Below are 22951 nucleotides of genomic sequence, written 5' to 3'. Positions count from 1 at the left end.
AGCACAATGGATCCTGAAAAACTGAAATATTTGCTACTCAGATATGATTTATATAAAGAAAGTCTTATGTTTTTAATATAACTCTCAATCTGTGAGTTTATATTATGTTCTGTTCTATTCATCCCAACAACAAAATGATAAATAAAGCACCAACCCAGAACTGTCGGGAAATTCTGGTCTGCTTTTCTTCAGAATTACAAAGGGAAAGAAGAATATTTTGTGTACACCTAAATGATCTCTTATCATACCATCTTCCTATTCAGCAAGGCAGGTAACCACAATATTTTCAATTATTTTGTAAGGTATAATTTTGACAGTGATAATTATTATTTTGGTAAAAAAAAAGTAGTAATAGTAATGAAAACATCTTGTTACAGAGAGTTCAGCACTGTGCCATCAAGTAGGATAACAAATGTCACCATGCTATGTTCTGAAGTACAAAACATGAGCTAAAAGAACAGTCAAAGGGATGTGAGTATAAACACACATTGCAAGGCAACCCAGTGATGGATTAATCTGTTTTAATTAATGAGCTGTTCACATATCCTATGCATTTCTTCATAGTTCAACTGAGTCCACATCTTAAAAGACTTTAGGGATCTTCTTACAGTCAGGTCCTGATTCAGCTTGTGGTCAACATACCTTCCATAATATCACTAAAATACATCAAAAAGGTACCACTACTTTCTCATTTAGCTAATTTTACACTGCAAGGAGTGATCTATGGTATTTACCCTTAAAGCAAGTAACCTCTAATGAGTAAATCATTAAAATACCCCAAACACAAACATTCTTACTGGGAGGACACAAGAAATGAAGATGCTAGATGCAGCTGGGATTAAATGTATGAACAGCCACATTATACCCCAGCAGCACACAGCTGTGTCCTACTTTAGCACGTTTGGGCATCAAACATTATATTGCTTTCAGCCACAGGTTCCAATTTCAAGAAAGCTAACACTGTCCTGTTACAGCTAACACTGTAAATGTTATTAAACATGTTTAATATGTAAGTGATACGCAGATGTGCTTTAAAGTATGGAAATTCAATGTCCCACAGACTCTTTCCTTAAAACAATATCCCTGATTACAAACAAGTGGTTACACACATACATATATACACACACATACATACACACTGTATTACTGTTTCTGTTACCATATCCTCCTAAGTAAACAAGCAGTTACAAGTGTATTTCAATCTCATAGTTACAGTTGTAAGCTTTTTAGGAAGTCTTGGCTCTTTTGCAGACTGGGATTTTCAATGGGTCACTTGCAGTCCTGGAGTTTGCTCCACAGTAAAATGGGACAATGGCACTTACCGTTCCTTTGTAAAATGCTTTAAGGTTTGTGGCTGCCAACAATGCAAGAACAAAGAACCATCACTACTATTAAAGAGGTCTGATGTGAACTATAAAAGTCAGGACATAAATTAAGAGCATATAAAATAAATTGCACTTCAAAGTTCAACAGTACATATTTACATAGTAGCCATAGCAGCTCTTCCTCCAGTTGGGATTGCAAAATGACTGCTATACTGCTACTACAACTCTAAGAGAATAGAAAACTTTGAACAACAGAAAAAAAATCAGCAAAAGGTCATCCATTTATTCTATACAACAGTCTTAATGGGGTGCAAAATTCCCAAGCCTTGAAGTCAATGGGATTTTTAAGCATCAAACTCTCAAGAGCAATTGATTTCTTAAAAATTAGCATATCCCACCAACAAAGAGACCTTTTTATGCATAAAGAGAAAATACCTGTGCATCTAACATGTTGATTGGCATGTCTGCGGAAAGCTCTTTAAGTGTAAAAAGAACATTACAATCCAAAGCATCAATATTCACTTCTTAGTTTTGCAACTTCATTTTATACATAGTTCTGTTAACAAATACTGATGAGAATATTATTTAAGTACTTACATTTTCATCATAAGCATTGTATCACAGGTGCTGTTATTACATATTTTCCTTGATCGATGACGATATACGAAAGGCTTGGATCATGACGGGTGTGCAGCTGAGAGCACAACTAATTCAAGTTACAATAAATTCACAATTCACTGTGTCATTTCCATCTACATGGTTATTCAGTTTTTGTTTTGACTGGAAAGATTCATAGCATTTACATAGTATTCTTTTAATCATGACATTTGCTTATCAGAAAAAGTGGGATATTTAAGGAGATCACCAGACATTGGATCACATTTAAAACAATTAGCCAAAGGATTTTTTTAAAGATTTTTTGTGACACTACTTCTGAGGCTGACAACCTCACTTTGTTTAACACAAACATATTACTAGTTCCTTTTGTGCAAAAAAATTATACAAAAATATGAAACACACACACACACATAACTGTGCCCCTTGATTAGCATTCACACAGAGTCTTAGAAAACTGACTTTACATCTTATGAATGCTGAGCAATCAGCATAGCAAATGAGAGAAACCACCATGAGGTGGAGAGTTACAGCATCTCAGCAATAATTACAGAAATAGAATAAAAAATTTTAGAACAGTTGTACCTGTGGAAAGTAAGTGTGCCAAAGGCACTCTTGCATTTGTAATTTCAATTTAGCCATCACCCAGCAATATCAGGTTCAAGCCTGGTGCTCTGACACAGTTTGCTTCTTGCATGTAGAGCTGCAAGAACAAGAAAGTGTCTAGCCCAGAGGTGGTTATTTTTTTAAGTAAGACCTCCTCCATCCAGGCAACTCTGCCCTGTACCTCTCCTCCATGCAAGATGGGCAAAGAAAACCTTGCAGGATTCAGCTACAGGATATGAAGGATTGGGGCAGCTGGAAAACCCTTGCTTCTGTGGGGGACCAAGGAAAGGGCTGGGAGCAGAAATAAGGGAGGCTGAGCACAGGCCAAGTAGGACTCAGCTCACTAAATTTCAGGTGTCTATAGATGTTGCACTGGAGCAAGTCATGCTGGACTCCTTTTAGAACAGAAAACCAGACATTTGAGGGGGCACTTTTTACTGTTTCAGACATTTACATGGTTAAGCCATGGGTAGAAGTGAACATTTCTCTCTGCTGGCTAGAAAGAAAGCTTGAAATGATGAATTCACAGCTATATTGTGGACACCTCTATTTGTTTGGACTACTCCCAGCCTTTCTGACTACAGATCCTGGTCCACTTTGAAAAATGGTGCCTTTCTAGTTGTTAAGGACAGGGTCCATGTTCTATATTGCACAGTCCCTCTCCAGCTCCTGAAGTACAACTGTACCATGCAGGTCTATTGAGAAAAACACAATCTGAGAGAGATGGACTCATGGGATTCCTTGAAGAGCCAAGCAGTGGGACCTTGGGGTTTTTTATTTTTTAAGTTCAAAATTATACAATCAATGGTGTCAAATATTCAGTCACCAGTATTTGCACAGAAAGATTTATTTTTGGACCATGAAAACTATGAATGGAGAGGGACTTTTTGCCCTTTACAGAGTATCTCCTGGCCCAAATCAGTGAACTTTAAATGGCATTGTGGTAGCCTGCTGCAATTTAAAGGTGAAAAGTCACTGTCCATGGGCAAACTTTGGACCAGAAACTACTGTGAGGCAGACTGGGAGAGTGTGAACCTTTGCTAAAAGGGGATCCCATTAAATTTCTTGAGATTGTTCCCAAGGTGGCTATAAACATAGCTATCTCCATGAAGCAGAGTATAGAGTAAAGGTCTATGTGCAGACATGGAGCATAAAAAAACTTATTGTGCAAGAATAAATAAAACTGTATTTGCAACTCTGTAAATGCTGTTAAAGAAAACTCTAAACTGCTCCTCAAACACATCACAGTTTCTGTGGCACCTTGTCAGTCCCTTTTTCTCCTGGATTCCCCAGTCAATGACAAAGGTTCAACTTTTAAGAGCTAACTTGTGACCTGTGATTATAATCCCTGCAAAAATATATTCAAGTTGCCTGTCCCAACACATGCTAGAGATGATGATAGCTCTCTTGCTGTGATATGTAGCCAGAGCTGTGAATTTTTCAACATCCAAGGAAAACTAAGCACAATATGAATGCAACTCAGTTCTTTCAAACCCAGCTCTTGGGGTGGTTGTGCCTCACAAAGACCATTATTGAGACTCCAGAGATAGGGTTATGTTGCTAGATTGGATCTTGTGTGTGACCTTTTTGAAGTGAGCCCTTCACAGTGCAGTGGAGTGTCTCTACCTAGGCAGAAGAACCTGGTCCCAACATGGTATGTCTCTAAGCTAAAGACAACTGATTCCCTCCAAATGTTGTCCTGGTAAATTATTAATTTCCCAGCAATAAATACTACTTCAATTGAGAAGTTTCATTATGCAAAAAGCAAACCAACCTGTCCATGTGTAAAACCTGGAGGATTTTTCTATACTTGTTGAACATGTTTCCTAGTTAATGTTTGGAGTCCAGACTGAAGAGAGCAGATGAGCCTTGTCAAAGAAATCCCCTCACCCTGCCCTGACCATGAACTCTAGAAAAGAGCTGTTCAGACAAAAGATCATTAGTAGAATAACTTTTAAAGACAGAGTAATGGCTCAAACTTACTTATAAATCTTATCTTATAAATCCTAGGTCACATCTATCCCTAATTAATTCAGTGTTTAAGTCTGGCCATGCTCTAAGAGAGAACACTCCACACTATCAAATCTAATCAAATGTTAGAACTACAAATAAAGCCACCAAGAGCCATGTGAAAGCAAAAGTAATCAAAACAGTAACTCTGATATTCCTGCCTGGAAGAGCTTTTGGGTATTTTAACCTGCTTTGTAAACAGGAAATCCATTTGCACGCACCTGTGTTAAGATAACTAGTCAATCTGACAAGTTCTCTTCTGAAACCAGAGAAGTCATCACAAATAAATGGATTCCCAAGACACTGATTCTTTTCCCAACACAAAATCCACCATTAACACAGAACCACCACCACCACCACCCCCAGCCTTTTAGTAGTGTTTCACACTGGTATTTTCCAAACACACAAAATCAAAGTTAACCCAAGCTTCAAAGGCAGGAACTGTTTTGGGCAGCCACCCTATCTTATCTAACCATGAAACTTCTGTGCTTTACAGATCACAGAATTAAAGCAAAAAGTCAACTGCCTGCTCTGGGCTTAGCACTGACCTGGCTTGAATGGAAGCAGAGTCCACCTTCGATCACACAGAGAATTTCTGTTAGGATAGTCAGACATTTAGAGCTTCATTTCTAAGATTCCTGGCAAAGTGAACTTTTTGAAGTGATTAGACACCAGAAACTGAAATTTATTTGCAATATGAAAAATGGCTGTTTGAGTAAATGAAGTAAACTATATGTGAATGTCTGTCTGTGAGCATCAAGTATGTCTATAAATATTAAGTAATTTCAAAGCCATTCTCAAGCTAACTTTGAGGATAAAACCACAACAGTCCATTGAGAAAATACTGTGCTTTAATCTTTTAGCCTTTTGAATGTCTTAATTCTATCACATTGCAGTTAAATATTTGTAGACTTGTCGGAAAAATTTAAACAAATTGTCCAATTTCAGTAAATTCAAGCAAGCTGAGACAGAACTAAAGACTCACAGAGGCCACACATACTGTTACTGAGGTCTAAGTAATGATATAGAGGTTTGTACAAAAGGAAACAGCAATTCAACTCCAGCATTGCACAGTATTTTAATGCCATAGTCAGAGTAAGTTATACCAAATAATGGACATACTTAGCACCTCAGATCACCATAGAGATCAATACATATATAAACAATCATCACTTTTCACTGTTGTACCCCTTTTGGAAGTTATATGGAAATCACTTCTAAAAATTGCTTATCAAAATAAAGAAAAGTTGGCAGAACATTCAAAAGCCTAATGAAAATTGTAAAAATATGCCACAGTTCATAAAAAAATATTTGTACTTTGACAACAAGCCAGTGACTTAGGGATCCTATCATCGCTGACTTCCTGGGGTTGTTTTTTTATTTTTCTTTGTCTTTTCTTGGCAATTTTAAGAAAATTTAACAATCAATAAACTGGCTAATCAAATGAAGGGGTCAAAAATCACTCAAAATTTAATTTAAATACTTTAAATACCAGTACATGTACAAAGGAAAAGCCAGTGTAGAAATAAAAGGATATATTCAAATATGGACCTGTAAAATTCTCACTAGTATCTGACTGATTTGCTGAGAAAGCAATCACCTCTGGTATGTTTTGGTGAAAGCCATTCACAAGCAGAGGGAGCAGACACTTCCAGGGGATAAAAGCCACTGCTCATCAGCCACATTGATGCATGAGATGCAAGCAGATGCCACTGAAGAGCCAAGGTTTGTACTGAAGAAGAAATTAATAGGGCACCTCAGTCCCCCTTTTCCCTTCCAGACTGGTTGTTAGGAAGCAAGTTTGGACTAGCAAGTAGTATGAGGTGCTTGTTTTCATCTCTTCTATCTTTGTTCTATTTTAAGACTTGCCAAAGTGGTTATTACTTATGTTAATTTAATTTATATCTAAAGTATGAAGAGTACTCTGGATAATAAAAGTTATACAATCAGAGATCTAATTCCTTTGTCACACAGTTTACATTAAACTGCTGCTCCTTCTCTTCTTGGAAACAAAGTCCACACTGGACTGGCCAATAGCCTGGGGAGCAGAAACACTGCCTGACTGCAGCATGTGGGACCCAGGCCAGTGCCCATCCTGGTTCTCCATCAGTCCATCGTGTCCTGCAGTGCTGCTGTTACCTGGTCTCAGCCAGATGAGCCCAACCTCCCTTCTTGAGAGCTGAAAACTACTGGAGAAGGGAGGTGCTTTAAGAGTGTGCCTCTTTCCTATCCATATGCAGAGCTCCTACTGGAGAGACTGTACCAAGAGACTTCTGCAAAGGTAAAATTTTTCAGCTTTCAGGGTGAAAGTTTTCAGCTGAAATTTTTTATGGAAAACAAAAGATTCAGCAACACTGAAATGTGTTGTGAACTGATACTTGCTATGACAGAGTTAGCATTTATTTAAAAATCTCATTCACATTTATTCATATTTCAGGAAATATTCCAGCTATATTTTGTCCTTTCAAGATCAAACCATAAACTTTCAGACAGGAAATAATTTTTAATCTCTTTTTTACAACTTGCAAAAATTATGTAACTTTTAAATTTATAGAATATTTTTCTGTAACTTTACTGAGTATGATACAGAATTTGGAGTAACTAAGGGCCATTAGCTAGATTGCAGACTTATATAGCTATCTTATACATGTATACAGCTTTTTTAATAAATACACAGATACAACCAGCTGCAGTTAAAGCAGCAAGCTTTATTATTATTATTATCATCATCATTATTATTTTCCTTGAAAATAACAGTTTTTTGTTTTAGGTTAGGTTTATTGCTCTTTATTTGGATTCTGTTGCTAATAGTTCTATTCCTAGCCATAAAAAAAATTAACAGAAAAAAATCTCAAAGCTTATATTCCCATTCACATGTAAAAGTTCTAATAAGATTAAAATGATGTTCCTAAATCTAATGCTTCTTTGGATTCAATAAACAAACCTTTTTTTAACTCAGTCCACAAATATCCTATCATCAAAACCACGATTTTTAGAAATGTTCTATAAACGAAACAAAAACAAAAAAACCCCAAAAAACCTTCCTCCCCAAAAAATACAAGCAGCAACAACAGCAAAAATCCACCAAAAACAAAAACGTTCAATATCTCTTGCAAAGTCAGATTTATTTTCTAAAATTTGCCAAACTACATATTTTCTTGGCCCTAATGGATTTAGAGATATAATGCCTGTATATGAAATACTGTGTGGAACAGGCTATCTCAATAAAAAAAAAAAAAATCAAGGTTTATGTTAGATAAGAAAATGAAAAAAAAAAAGCAAAGAAAAAACCCAAACCCAGGTCTATCAAAATTAAGCTCATTAATCTGACTCTAAACAAAGAGGGTTTTATTCTTCCATGACAAAGGAATGAATTCCTGGGCCACAGAGGAAGAACATTTATCCTCTGAATGACTGCAGCTACTCTAAAACCTTCCACAAGTTCCAGAACACAATCTGTGGATAAAATCAGGGAAGAAACATATGAAGAGTAATAAAATACAAATTTTAGACTGACATTCTCGTAAAGAGAAGCATTTACATAAGAATATTTAATGTGAAGATAGCACCATTTTTTTTCCCTCTTGGTAGTCCTTTAGCACTACTCTATTTCCTTTTCTTGTCATAATTTTGGTATTATTTCAACTCTGTGTTTATACTTCCACAAAGTAAAGCTTGTGAACACAGTGTGAATCAGATAAAGCAAATAAAAATCTTCTTTAAACAGAGCTCAGTTAAATATAGTCAGGGCTATACGTAGGCCTTTTTCTAAGAACTTCAATGAGAAAATACAATATAAACATAGCAGTGAAACTACACTTATTAAATACATTTGACATTTTTTGAAATTATACAAGACATGCATGAAATAGTTTAGGCATAATCAAGATTATATTTTCGGAAAGCTATAAATTTTCCACACTACTTACATATTAGAAATAGCCCTAAGAACAGCTATTGCTGCAGTTATATCTCTCTTAAAAAAAAATCTATGGAGAAGTTGCAAATACAAAAGCAGAGCAATACTCTGAGTACAAGTCAAGCAACTGCATAACAGGAGAAAAAGTCACAATTTGCATTTCAGGAAAAAGGAAAAGAACCACATGTAACCCTAACTCAACAGAGCAGTGGGACTTTGAAAATACTAGCCCTTATTAGGAAATCTTCTGGAAGATGAGTAGCTGGAACTGAACTGTGTTTCTATTAAGGGTAGTGAATTCCTCGGCAAGACGGCAACAGTAAATAAAAGAGAACATGCTTACATTCACTCAAGAGTTTCAAAGAGCTGAGTATCATTACTAGAACAAAGAGCTCCTCTTATGAAAATAATCAGGTATTTTTCTTTTTTTTTCAATGTTCTTCATCTGCTTGCTCATGACCCTCCCCCTCTTCCCCACTCCCTGCTGCAGAAACATTTGGGTGCAGGAGCAGCTCAGAGTTTCTGCTGGGACCAGGGTTGCTCTTTCCTGTTGGGTGTCAGGAACAGAGCCCAGATCCTGCCACCATCCCTAAGGCACCATGACCAGCCCTGCTGCCTCACCACAGACTTTTTAGTCTGGCTGAAAAGAGTAATCCTTCTAAATGTCAATCTCCCTCCATTCTTCTTTTTGTGCAACAGAGCCATTATCCTCATAGATCATCACAACTATGCAGAGCAAGCTCCAAGGGCCTGCTCTGGCAAAAAAAAAAAACCAACCCAGACAGAAAAGCTCTCACAGAGATAATACTGAACAGACAAGCAAGGCTAATGAGGGAGCTGCAGGACAGACCAACACACTTCTGCTGGGCTGCTGAAACTTACTTTTCAAGTACACACAGTCTAAAGTTAAGGAAAATATTTTCAAAGATAACAAAACAGAGATATTTGTAGGTAAGGAAGCTCATGTGTAAATATAAAGCATACTTGCAGAGATCAATGCCCAACATAAACAAATACTTGGAAATGCTCCTCTAAAAAACCAGAGAACATGTGAATTACAGCAGACCAGGTTAAACCTGTGAGGTAACTCTATAGCTGTAACACTCATGTTAATTCTGAATTCCAAGCTAATTTTCTGAATCTGCCATCAGAAATCTGTTATCTTGTAGCATTCCACTTGGATGAACAAGAGATGGCAATACAAAAAAGTAATATCAGAAAAGAAATCCTATGAAAACAGCATAAGTGTATTATGCTAGGTAAGAAACAAACAAGAAAAAAAGGCTCTTTCCCTATTGTGCTAAATACCCTGAGAGGTTCAAGATACTTCTGTCTCTATTCTGATTGTTAGAAATTTTATCGTAATTTTGATACAAATATAAAAGTTATTTATAACCAGTTTATACCTATTTGTTATTATAGCAGTTTCTGATAGTGCTGTCCTTTAGATTCAAAAACTCTTCCATGTTTTTTTTTCTTCATCTGAAAATTTTCATTACTCATTCTGAAAGGAATGAACTTGCAATCTGCATTATCACAACTTTTCTGAGTCCTACTGAGAAAAACTATTCTATCCTCAAGTTCATCCATCACAGAATCACAGAATAAGCTGAGTTGGAAGGGACCCACAAGGATCAGAGTCTAACTCATGTCCCAGAACAGAACCATCCCCAAGAATCCTTCTCCTAGATTATAGGAACTGGCATACTTTCTAAATTAGTTTCATCATCATATTCTAGCAGCATAAACACTAGCTCTCAATAAAATATTAACAAAATCTGCCTGTGAGTTTTGTCTTAAAATTCAACGAACAGACATTCTGTGGCTTGTTTCCTAAACCTCCCTCCTAGCTTGTTTCTTCCTGACATCCAGTATTCCCATGCTTTCTATCTAGTCTAATAATAATAGATGATTTACTGAATTGTAGATAAAATAAGTATTTTAAACTTTTGTCTAGCACTTAGTTCTTATCAAAGAAGCAGAATTTCTTTCACTACAGTAATAAAAAAATAAAGTCATATTATGAGGTAAAAGAATCATGCTCAGAAATGCACCCTTGCCATTCAATCAATCAAGCAATCAATATGAAATGTCAGAGGAAAAAAAGCCTGACCACTGCATGAAAAGGTTGCCACAACTCTTGTAAAAAAGTAACAGAATTAGCAAAGAACTAATGGTGTTCTCAAGAAAGACAACAAATCAATCACCCTTATCCCAAACACCTTTACCCTCCAGCATATTTTATTTCTTATTTATTATCTGCCTTTTCTGTCCATACTACCTAGACCTGTAGGAAATCTCTCATTTTACCATAAAATTACTACAAAGATGGACAGAAAAACAGTTCTACCAGTTTAAAAAAAAAACCAACAAAAAAAAAAAAAAACAACAAACCAACCCCAAAACTAAAAAATAAAACAAAACCAAAACAAAACAAAAAAAAACCCTGAGAAAATTAAGAGCAGATTAACAGATGGAGGGGAGGGGGGATGTTGTGGTTTTGATTTTTAATGGTTTGTTTTGTTGGTTTGTTTACGTTTGGTTTTGATTTGTTTGGGTTTTTGGTTTGTTGTTTGTTTTTTGTTTTTTTTTAATGGCAGTGTCCACTCTGGAATGTGGCAGCCCTGAGCCTGGAATGTTCAATTTAAGCATTGCTTTGCTTATATTTCCACATTTCCCAAGCAAGGCTATTTTTCTGAGAGGGGGATGCTTGTTAACAGCCACTAAGTACCTCCAGTGAGCCATCATATCCTCCATCAACAGAGTAATGCACAAGGTTTTCTTTACTAAATCTTTACCTTAACTTCAGTTAAGGTAAATCTTTACCTTAACATTCAGTCACTGTCTTGAGTCTAGGCTTGGAAGGTGAAACATGGGGCCATCAACTGGATGAAGAAGAGTTCTTTAAGCTGCAGTGAGCTCACAAAAAGAACATAAATACACTGTGGGGCACAAAATTACTGCTCAGTGACAATTTCCTCACCTAGATGATACTATCTTATCTGAAACTGGGAATTTGGAGCTTAATTCAAAAGTACATAGGGAGAGCCACTTCTTTATAGGGCAAATTACATAAAATGTCAGAAAATATACTTTAGCAGGAAATTCTATTTTTTACATAGGGAAATATAAGATAGTGTTTTTGCTCAGGTTACAAGTTACTTCCTGAGGGAAGCAGACAAGCACTTGAAGATTCCCTCCAAGTATCCACTCCAGAGAAACACATAAGTTAAAATAATTTTTCTTCATTCTGTTTTCACCTTATGACAACACTTGATTTCAGCTCTGCTTCATGATATGTAATCTGTCTCTGAAATGTCAATGCCTATGGCTTCATTTCAGGTTGTTGATGTTGAATTTGTAAAGCAAATAACTTTGGTTCCTACCTAGCAAAATTTCATTGTTCACACCATAAACATGGCAAGGTACTTTCATTTAGAAAGTTGACCTGGTATCACTGTGATGTCAAACTAGAAGTGCTGCCCATTCTTCTAAGCTTCTTAGCCCACCTTCTCTGCATCTCTTCCACTCTCATCTGTGTCAAAATAGTTGTAAGCCACTGTTGGCACTTAAAGAGAAGGAAAGTCTGCTTCTACAAATGATTTTTCTGAAGCACAATCTTCAGAACAGGGAGAACTGAGAGGGATCCAGGAATGGGAATACTTCTGTTTATCTGAGATTGAGGTTTTTCTTCTCTCCAGAACTCATTTTACTGATGATACCCCTCCTATTGCCTCTATCCACTTTGTAATGCATTATTATATCTCTAAATATGGTACAAATTTTGTGATAATATTCTTCCCTCCTATTACAGAATTTTTCATCTCATTCAAAACTTAGAACCCCAAATCAAAATGCAGTATTATGAGTGCCCTCAGGCACTCATTGGTATGGAAACTACAAGATAAGATTTTCTGTAGAAGGGAATAGAATGTTGCAACACAAAATCAAGACAACTGATGATGATTTCTTATCCTAATCTAATTCCCTACAATTTTTCTGTGATTTAAAGTTTAGTTGCTGTATTCAGAAAATTTTCAGTTACATATTTATTTATTTATTTATTTACCAACAATAAGGCTGACAAAGAAAGCTAGAAAAGTTGGACTATAAGTAGAATGGTTATGTATGTCCAGAGCTATTTTCAATTTTCTGTGGTCATTTTGGGAGTTTTGTTTCTTTTTTTTTTTTCTCTTTTCCTTTTCTACTTTTTCTACTGTGAGATCATTAGAAGAGCTGGATTTTCATTACTAATACTATCAGAAGATTAAAAGCTTTTTCTGGTGAACTATCTAATCTATGCAATTTGCAGGCACACTGAACAAACAAATAGTATTTGTTATAGAACAAGTAGAGGATTTCACAGAACAGTTACTAAAATATTATGAAATCTTAAACATAAAAGTACAGCAAAAGTACATAATTTCACTGGAGATTTGCATAAAAATAGAAACCAATTCTTCCACAGCCCATCTGTAAGGCACATATTCTGAATAAATATTTTCCAACAGCACTGAATAGGGTGTGCAAAATAATGATTGTTGGTCCTTCCAACATCCAACATGCATCTGCTCCATATGTGCAAAGAAATCCATGTGTGCATGTATAGACACAAACATGTATGCACAGGCCCATGCACACACATTCCTTTTTCAGCTGAATAGAAAATCAAATCTTATAAATCATAGCTACTTTGCAGCAGTTCCACACACACCCCTTTCATTTTTACATAACATCAAAGTCATACAGTACACTGAAAGAAGTACAAAAAGTCAAATTCAGCCCTTTTGGACTATTTCTTCAAGTGAAAAAAGTGAGATGGTAATGAACTTTACTGGCTTTGTAGAAAGCAGTAAACTAGAATTTCAGATCTACTCAATCCATAAAAATATAGAACCTATGCTTTTCAAAATAATCTGCCTTCTTATTTCTGATCTTCTGTTTCGAGTTTTCATCCGTGTAATACTTCCCTTACTTACCATCATGCATGTCATAGAAATAAAACCTATGGAGACTACACATTTGTTTTTGTATTATACTTCCTTTAAAAGACATATACTGCATCAACAGCACACCTCCAGTTTCTGAAGATCTGTCCCAGAAGTTCCTATTTGGCACCACTTTTGGAGGCCCATAAATTTTCACATCAGTTCCAAAACTTCAAAACTTGGCTATTAGAACCAACTTTCACATAATACATTTTAAAGAATACCTGGTATATATTATCACAACAGAAATTTTTTTATATTGTCATAACATAAATTTTCTATAATTCCCTATAGTGGAGACATGAGTAAGTTGCACAGCACATTAAAACGAAATAAACATTTTTAGGTTTCTCCTCTCATCTTGTATAATACAGGAAGGAAGGGAAGTGGCTCCCTGATTTAGGACATGAATACTTTGCCTCCAACAATGTCATTTGGAAAATCTATCAAGTCTCATGTGTATATTGATCTAAAAGAATGCATTATTTCACTGATTTTTGACAAATTCAAAATTAATGACTGACAAAAAATGACACATTTTATTTGCTCTGATTATGCTACAGATTACACTCTTCCTGAGTCACAGCAAGACAAAGTAAAAATGATTCTGAACTGTTTTACAATCATGAATAATACATAGTCATGTTTTTAATATTGGATTTGCTCTTTGAGTTTCTTTAAAACTTTAGAAGTTTCATTCCTTGAAAAATTCCTATTGTTTTGAAATTAACACCAAGCAAAACGTGGAGAGCTATAGTACCTTTCTGTGAAGAATAGGAAAATATGAGCTTTAAATAGATGATACTGAGAAGTGCTTGGAAATCACTGCTCAGGTTTTAAGTGGATTAAAATATCAGCATAGAAATCCTTTCTACATTACAACACCACTTTTTATTACTTACAGAGCATGCCATGGATTCTGATACATCTAAAATAGCATCTTGCTGTATACAACTATCTATATCCTAGTCTCATACTTAGTGCATTCTTGAACAACACAACATTAATTACAGTTCTGGCTTCAAATACACCAGTCTCACTCATCATTTAGTTCAACTGCATGATTATGCACTTCTGTCTCAAAAGTAGTGTAGAAAAGTACAGCAATCTTTTTTTTAAAGCTGATCAAGCTTTAATTGTGAAAGGATCAATTCTACTTCTCATCTGGCAATCAAAGAAAACCAGAGGAAATGGGGAAAATATCTGATGATCTAAATAAACAATATTTTTACTTACCTTAGTTTAGATACCCTGACTATGTGAGAGGAATGCTGATATATGAGTGCATTGCCTGCTAGGCTGAAGCTTTTTCCCTTTGTTTTCCTTCTTTTCGTAAGAAAGGACCCTTAGGGTCAGGTCCTGCACCCAGTGAAGATAAAAGCAGAAGTCTTCATTGGGGTTCAGGAGCAGGACAGTGACTTTAAAACACTCTTCTTCCCTTTTTTATCTTTCTGTATGAGCTTTTGCTCCTAGAGGCTATGCTGATATGAAGCTTTTAAGATTTCTGGAGTCACAATAGAGAGTTGGAAGGCTTATGCTCCTAATGAAGCATTGTGTTGTCATTTAATTTATCTGAAATCACTGACTCCAATTTGTCAGTTTTACTTAAAAAAATATAAAGTACTAGATTAACTCTCTACTTAAAAAACCAAAGGTAGTTTTAAAAAACATATTTTTTGCCACTACAGGTACAACCTCTGATCTGAGTTGCAGAACTGCCATTCATTTACTCAGATTTCAGTTCCCCATTCATACTTAACTCTTCTGCTAAAAGAAATTTCCTGCACATAAAAAGCTGGTCTTAGCAAACCATTATCCACTGCTGATACCGACACATCTCTTTGCATTTCCTGGCCTACCTGTCAACAAGGCTTCTAAGAGACAACAGTTTTCATTGACCAGGACAGAAAGCAACTATGGCACATATTCTAAAAGACATTTGTATATTGTTCCTTGCAGGTGTTTAATAATCAAAGAAAATCAGTATCTCAGAAATTCATTCACAGCTGGAACATCTCCTCTCTCGAGCGGTCTATATGCACATGTAACGCAGATGCCACAGATGAAATTATGGCAAACCACGTTTGGTGAGAGTCCTGCTCCCAAAGAGTGTGTGTCTCACTCACCTGTTTGACTAAGCTGAGATGTGCTCCTGCTCCTTCGAGACACTATGGCAACCACTTTGGCACTAAAGCTGGAACGCCTTTTCTTCCCACCTGTTCCAACCATGCCGACAGCCGTGTCCGACTGACTCCCGTCAATGTGCTCCAGCTTATACATCTCTCCGCTCACACTTGTGCTCTTAGTGATTCTCCCTGGAGTCCCCATCCGTCTGCTTTGCATTTTAGGAGTAAATGTACTACAGTTACAAAGTAAAAACAAACATGTTAATTTGTCTGTGTGACAGCATTTCCAAAAGCTTTTTTTTTTTTTTTTTTAAATCAGTAAATTAATTTTAAGTCTTGATATATTTCCGTTTATTTGGTTCACAAGTAAAAGCTTAATTTGATGCTCCTCAGAGTACATATTTCCAATATTATTGTTTGTTCTCCATTTCTTTGAGGGAAATACATGAAATGAATGATTCCCCATGGTTTCAGAGCAACAGAGAGACAATTAAAATTGATGTGAAGCCTTCCTATATCCCCACAATACAGAAACAAATAAACCAGCAATTTTACAACCAAAGAAAATTAACATGAGCCAGCACTTTAACACGTGCATCTTATCAGTACTGTTCACCAAAGACTGAAGACCTAACAGAAATAAAGATATCATCATCTAAATTTTCATGGAGATAATGTAATATGTGGTATTTTTTTGGTCTTCAGTTTCTCACTTCATTAAAGGTAAGTGCAATTATCACAGTATAAAGGCAAAATAATTTTGAGGTAGAACCCCTAATAAACCACTAGAATTTTCATTGATTGACAGAAAAATGAATCACTCTATCAGTTCTGTTCGAGTTCCTTTAGCTACTGAATTTCATTTGAATGTTTCTATACAAATCCTTTTTCGGCTCCAGTGTAGAGATGCAGGATAAAGTGCTCACAAACACTGTTTAGAGAACAGTCTCAAATACACACAGGACATACTAATACACAGTCCTAGGTCTGCTGTGAACAAGCAATACCCTAGCTCTAATGGCAATATAAAGTTAGCTGTCACTCTGTAGAAACACAGAAATTTAAGTTGCAGCTGGACTCACTTCAGTTGCAGTTGTTAAATCAGCCAGGCATGTAGGAAATTCCTTGACCTTGTACTGTTGATTAGCAGATGTACTGACAACATGCTAGTTTAGGAATTTTTTTTTTTCAGTTTTTCACTATTTTGGAGTGAAATTTATTTGTTGACCAACAGTCCTGCTGTCTCTCCCAGCAAATTCCCTCCCTAGCAGATGCAATGGCCTGCTCCTGTCCCCCATTCCCATCCACCCCTCACTACCTCTTCCCCAATCAAAATTTGAAAGATTGGGGCTAGAGGCTTTTTTATGTCATGGCAAGTTTCAGACAGATAGGAAATCAGGCCAGAGAAAAATGAAGGGATCAATGGGAGAAAAGATGATATCCTGTTACTTTTATGGATCTGGGCCCTGCTGGAGTTTGAATCAGTCCTGTGACAAGACAGATCCAGGAAAGTATAAAATAGTTTATAGCTAAACTACAACTAAAACAGTGTAGCCCTGTTTTACTGGCAATTACCAAGAGTTACTAATGTGTGAAGATAGGCAAGAACACATAAAACCAGACAGAATTCTTTGAAAATATAGTTGGAAAAGTAAAGTCTTTGAATAGACAACACTTCATAGAAAGATCACTATCAACCTCTGCAAGGTTTTTAACAATCCTCAGCACTTAGAATCTGCTCCTGTTAGGCTCAGATGTAAAAACACCCATAGACCAAAAAAACAAGCTGCTTGATGCACTAAAGTATTCAAGAACACATTTTAGTGGACTAGCTGAGGTATACTGAACTTAAAATAGGTTCTGTCATGTTCCCTCCTATCCCAGAGAAACATTGTGGACTGGCTTTTGGGTTTGCAAGGCAAAAATATAAGACATGTATTTTAAAGTTTCTGTGTAGAATTCTTTCATATTTTATCACCATTCTCCCCAGCACACACTCTCTAATGTAAATGTGAGCACACACACAAACATATTCAAGCATTCCAGGAAGAATTTTAGCTAGGAAAAAACTACAATACTCAAAAAATACCCTCTTCCACACACATATATATATATATACAAGTATCAAAGAAATGACCTCTAGGGTGATAGAAAGCAACTATTAAACTGATTTCTTCTCTGGAGCAAGAGAAACTTCACTATTTCAAGGAGAGAGAGAGGCCTCATTTTGAGAGATCCTACTTGCTACTTGGATTAGACATTGACAGCTCCTTTCCACATGGATAGATTCTTTCCAACAGCACTTGGAATTGGATTTCAGTGACTGTTTCTACATTTCCAACAATACTCCCTACACTAAGATTTCTGTAGTAATTTTGCTCCCATTTTTGAGCCTTGAACTTGTCAATTCTGTTGATTCTTGAGTTTATGCATCACTATGTAAGAGAGGGGAAAGAAACTGAAACTACTTCTTTTGAGAGCACCTGTTGACATTTGAACTATATTAACATGTGCTTTGCTGAATAATAATCTATAAACCTGTAATTTCCAGCACTAAAGTTCAATGGACTATAAAATCTGCCATGCAAATAAAGAATTATTTACCATATTATTGAATTTTCTCTACTGAATTTCATGTGTTTATGAATAAAATAAATACTAAAATCACTATGTTTTTATGCCAGCCTTCACTTTTTTTTTTAACAAATTATCTGAAATGCTCTAATCTCACTTTATTTATTATGCATTTAGGAGGCAGTGATGCTCCTCACCTGAGAAATAATAAAAGATAGTATTTTAACGTTTAGAAAAAAACCCAACATTTTTGATGTATGAATTCACGAATTCAGGGAACATGGAAAGTTTCTGAATAATAGGGAAAAATTGCTTTTTTCAAAGAATCATACAAATTTCAGTTTTGATTCTTTGCAACAGGTAGAGGGAACTAGAACATTTATCTTAATTAAAAAAAAAAAAAGAACAGAGAAATTTAGAATTCAAATTAACCTTGTACTTGTTTTTACCTTGCAAATATGAAGCCCTACTTTCCTAGGAAACATGTTCTAAGAACAAAATGGCTATTAATTTGCTAGAAATGGGCATAATGGCATAGGACCAAGGATCCTACAGCTGTTCAATACATCCTCTTGTCATAACAAAGGACAGATTAAGTTTTCTTTGCGTTCATCTAATCCCTGTGCTAGTTTATTATTTTTCATTAACTGAAACAGTCCCAAAAGAATGGGCATTTAAAATCCAGAATTCTTATACCATCTAATTGAGTACCCTTAGAACACAATGCTTTACCATTACATTATTGATTATTACTTTAAGAAAAAGCTCCTAGCTCATATTTTTTATTTATTCACTACTGTTAGAATTTAAGTTATAAAGAACAAACAATAAAAGGACCTGCATGAATATATCCCTGTGCACTTAACTGTTTTGATAATAACATACCTAAATTTTTATTTTGTTTTCTAGACTTGCTGAGGTTATTAACACATTTATTTAAATGCAGATGCAGGTTTTTTGGCTTGCAGCTAAAATCTGTAAATTATTCAATAATATTTAAACTAGTAATCATAACACCATAAATAAATAAATACTATTTTCTGTAGCAGGATAATGAAGAGTAACATATTTATCAGCATAGTCCATTTAGTCATAAATTAATTAATTCACTAAATTTTTATTTACAATTGTTTTATGATCTTCAGCAATTCTTCTGATGAATAGCTCAGCAAAAGTCTTATTTATTTCTAAGAATTTCTAATTACAGGCATAACAACATAATTGATGTGCATATTAAGAACGATTACAGACCATCTAAATGGGCCTGTATATTGCTTCAGAGATATTCCGCATAGAAAAAGAGTAATTGGATTTTAAACTTCTTTGTTTTTTTTAAATTTAAGTTGACTTCTAGAGAAAACCTCCCTCTAACCCCAGCAAGAGCCTCCCCAGCACTGGGGTCAGACATTAGGTTCCTGCAACAGCAGGGAAGACACTGCTCCCTCTACCAAGAGAAAAATGCTTAAATTTCTTGCCAAAACTTATGCAGTTGAGACAGATCCCATCTAAAGTTGTATCTGAACTACACAAGGCAACACCAAGACTGTATTCACATGACACTCATCAGACTTCTGAAAGAAAGAAACACATTTGGCTTTGCAAGCTGCCCCTAGCTGAAAGTTCTATCTGTGGGAATGAAAAATGAGCTATTAAGACAAAAAACTTTATCAAAGAGTAATTTGAGTTGCAAGCTAACATAAAAACTAACCCTGAAACAAATTCTATAAGATAAGCATGCTACAAGAGCATTGTGGATTATACTTGCTTATATTAAAGTATAGCACACACAACCATATAGAACTGAAATCAAGCCAAGTACCTGTACTAAATCATTATATATCTTTTTATGTACAGATAACTACTATATATGCATTCAAGATCCATAAAAGCATACTGGACAAATCATTTGATTTGAGACAATTGGTATATAGATATACACTCAGTATCTCTCAGTAATTACATAAATACCTGCACATTCCACCTGAAAAAGAAAGATAGTAAGATAGTGGTAAGAAAGCTAGAAAAATACTTGTCCATAAACTTACCTATCTGGAAGTATATCCTTTCACAGAAAAAATTTGAAATGATTAGCCATTGCTAAAATGACAGCACTTCCTTCATTCTCTTAGAATTACTGATGATGTATAAAAAAATACTTTAGGCTTTTATTTTCATGAGCCCTCATTTTTACTCCACCCATTTTCCCAATAATGCAAGCCATGAGTAAATAAATGATGCCCTGTATTCCTTGCTGGGTAGATGATGTTATATTTTAAGTTCTTTGCAGAGAGTTGCAGCAACTTGAATCTTTCAGCAGAATCCCTGGTCCCCACCAGCACAAGCTTCTGCACTTCCCCTCTCTCCTGCTGAATGCAGCATCACGTACTAACTCATAGCCCCTGTGGCACCCTTTTGCATGAGGTAGCTCATGAATACTAATAATCTCCTAAACACATAATAGCTCTGGACCAAAGGGAAGATACTTTTATAATGAGAAACATTGCATTTCTAAAAATAAGTGCCTTGGTATTAGTATTATATGATATATAATCAATAAATACAAACACTTAATTACTTATCTACAAATTTGTCATTCGGAGAAAATATTTATATTTGATATTATATATGATATATAACATTTTATATATATGCAAGATAAATTACTGTAACATTTTAAATAAATATTTATAAATATTCATTAGCATTTAATAAATTAATTGGAGCATGGTGCTTTACAAACCAAAGGATAAACATATATCCTATGTTAGAATTCTGTCTAGTTAGTCAAAAGAATTTAAAAGTTGGTTCGATCAAATAATAATTTTGTACATTCTGCACCAACTGGAACTACATATTGATTTAACATGCACATTGATCATATATTAGATTGTCCTAGGAAGAAATATGTCCTATGAAATAGCTATTAGAATCACAAAAAACCCTTGCTGCTGCTGTCAATCACCATATTAGAGTCCTATTGGTGTATTAAGGTATTTGAAGATCTGCAATTTTTAAGTTGTATCTGTTGTTGACAATATTCTTATACTGCATGAAAGTGCCACTCAGTGACACAGCTGCTCCCCCAGGAATGACACATCCCCAGCCCCACAGTGTTCAATGTGCAAACTCTCACTGAGGGAAGGGCTGGGAAGATTTTGTTACAGCAGCCTCCTCTGGGAGCTTAACTGGTTAAAATCCTGCTGGGGAAGATCAGGAAATTTGGAATATTCCATATTGGAATACAGTATATCAGAATCTGAGTTGTGATATTTCTTTTTACAGGAAGACACTGGCCACTGAGTTGTGCCAGCTTCACAGCTCTGACAGATTTCTACTTTTTAAACTTGTAAAACCAGCATTTCTCCATGAAAACGAAAGAATGAGTATTCAAGAAGTTAAGTCTGAACATCACAAAAGATAAGCAGATTTTAACTATTTTCCAAGCAAAAGATAAGCAGATTTTTATTATTTGCCATGAATATTTCAACTTGATTTATATTCTCTGAAACAAGCAGAGTAGTTTTCTCTGTGTGTGGAGCCCGTGAGTCTGCCTGCACAAACCCAAGGCACATCAGCCTGAAGCCAAGTAATGACATGAATCATAAAATGAAACCAACACAAAAGAAGCCACCCAGGGGCACTGCTCAGGGTTAACTACTGCTATTAAAGCTGATGTGGAAGGGCTCATGTGAATCAAAGGGCAAACAGCTCAAATGACCCAAACTTGTCTGCATATAGCTCCATAAATATTATGTTAAAATGTACCAAATATAGAAAGGATGCAAATATTAAATCTGTAACAAGAAAATAGATATTGGGTGTGCATGAGTGTGTATGACAAATACAAAAATGTGTAGCTCAATACTGAAGGAAGCTTTCTTCAGTATCAAGAAAACTGAATTCACCAGTTTTTCTTTCTTTGCACTCAGGAGTAATATTATTTTTCCTGTTGTTTTTTTTCCCCTCTAAAGTACAAGGTACTGAAGTACCTGTGGTCTCACTGCTCTTCATGTAAAAAATGCTACACCATTGACATTAAACATATTACTCATTGCTCCTTTTCTAAAGTAGATGATAGCAACAGGCAATAGCAACAAAATATGACATGCAGGAGGAGAACCTGAAAAGTAAAATGGGGCAGTGCAAGGTCAGTGCTACAAAAAAAAAATGCACATAAAATTTTTAAAAATATAGTAAACTGAGATGAAGGCAAAGCAAGTGAGAAGTACTCTGAGGTCTGAGCCATGGCTAAAATTATTTTCCTACATTTCTTTAATCTAAAAATAACAAGTACTGCCTGTTTAAAATACTAGCATAATGTCCTTAAACTAAAAGTTTATGGATTACATTTCATCTTTATCAACTGCGGTAATTAAATGAAAAACCAATTAAAGTATTTTTTCTGCCTTTTTCAAATTGTTAAGAAAGACTGCTGGTGATGTGACACTTTCTTTGAAGGAGGAAACATAATTAGATAATTAAAAATGCAGAAGCAATGCTCCATAGTACATTTTTCATGTACAGATGTTCTGAAGGGATTAAAGACTCCATCTCCCTCCCTCTCTGACAGATATATAAAGCAGTTTATAATGATGGATTTTCAAAAATCATTATCTTTAGATAATGAATAATTAGAACATTAATTACTCTGGCTTCACCTTGGTGATGTACATAAATGACCTCAGAATCAGAAGTTTCCATCTGTAATATACTTTTTGGGGGTAAAGAGGATACATTTTATTTTTTAAGCAGCTTATCTAAAATGTTTTCATTTATATTGCCTTCATG

The 22951-nt window shown here is 35.4% G+C and overlaps 1 protein-coding gene across 39 annotated transcripts in view; it reads right to left on the bottom strand.

The window, feature by feature from the left end:
• The window catches only part of RIMS1 (regulating synaptic membrane exocytosis 1), a 299994-nt gene that overhangs the window by 24226 nt on the left and 252817 nt on the right, over positions 1-22951 (bottom strand). For 28 of the 39 annotated variants that reach the window (XM_079299110.1, XM_079299134.1, XM_079299098.1 and 25 more), the window contains one exon: positions 15590-15822. The exons of 10 other annotated variants lie outside the window; for them this stretch is intronic. In XM_079299110.1, coding sequence (XP_079155236.1) covers positions 15590-15822 — 233 coding nt within the window. Of the gene's footprint in view, positions 1-15589; positions 15823-20208; positions 20404-22951 lie in introns of those variants that run through there. One more of the 39 variants, XM_079299130.1, reaches the window with a different exon arrangement.

The sequence above is a fragment of the Erithacus rubecula genome, assembly GCF_903797595.1.
Source record: "Erithacus rubecula genome assembly, chromosome: 2".
NCBI classification, from domain to species: domain Eukaryota; kingdom Metazoa; phylum Chordata; class Aves; order Passeriformes; family Muscicapidae; genus Erithacus; species Erithacus rubecula.
The sequence above is the reverse complement of the archived record's forward strand: the minus strand, read 5'-3'. Positions and strand labels throughout refer to the sequence as shown.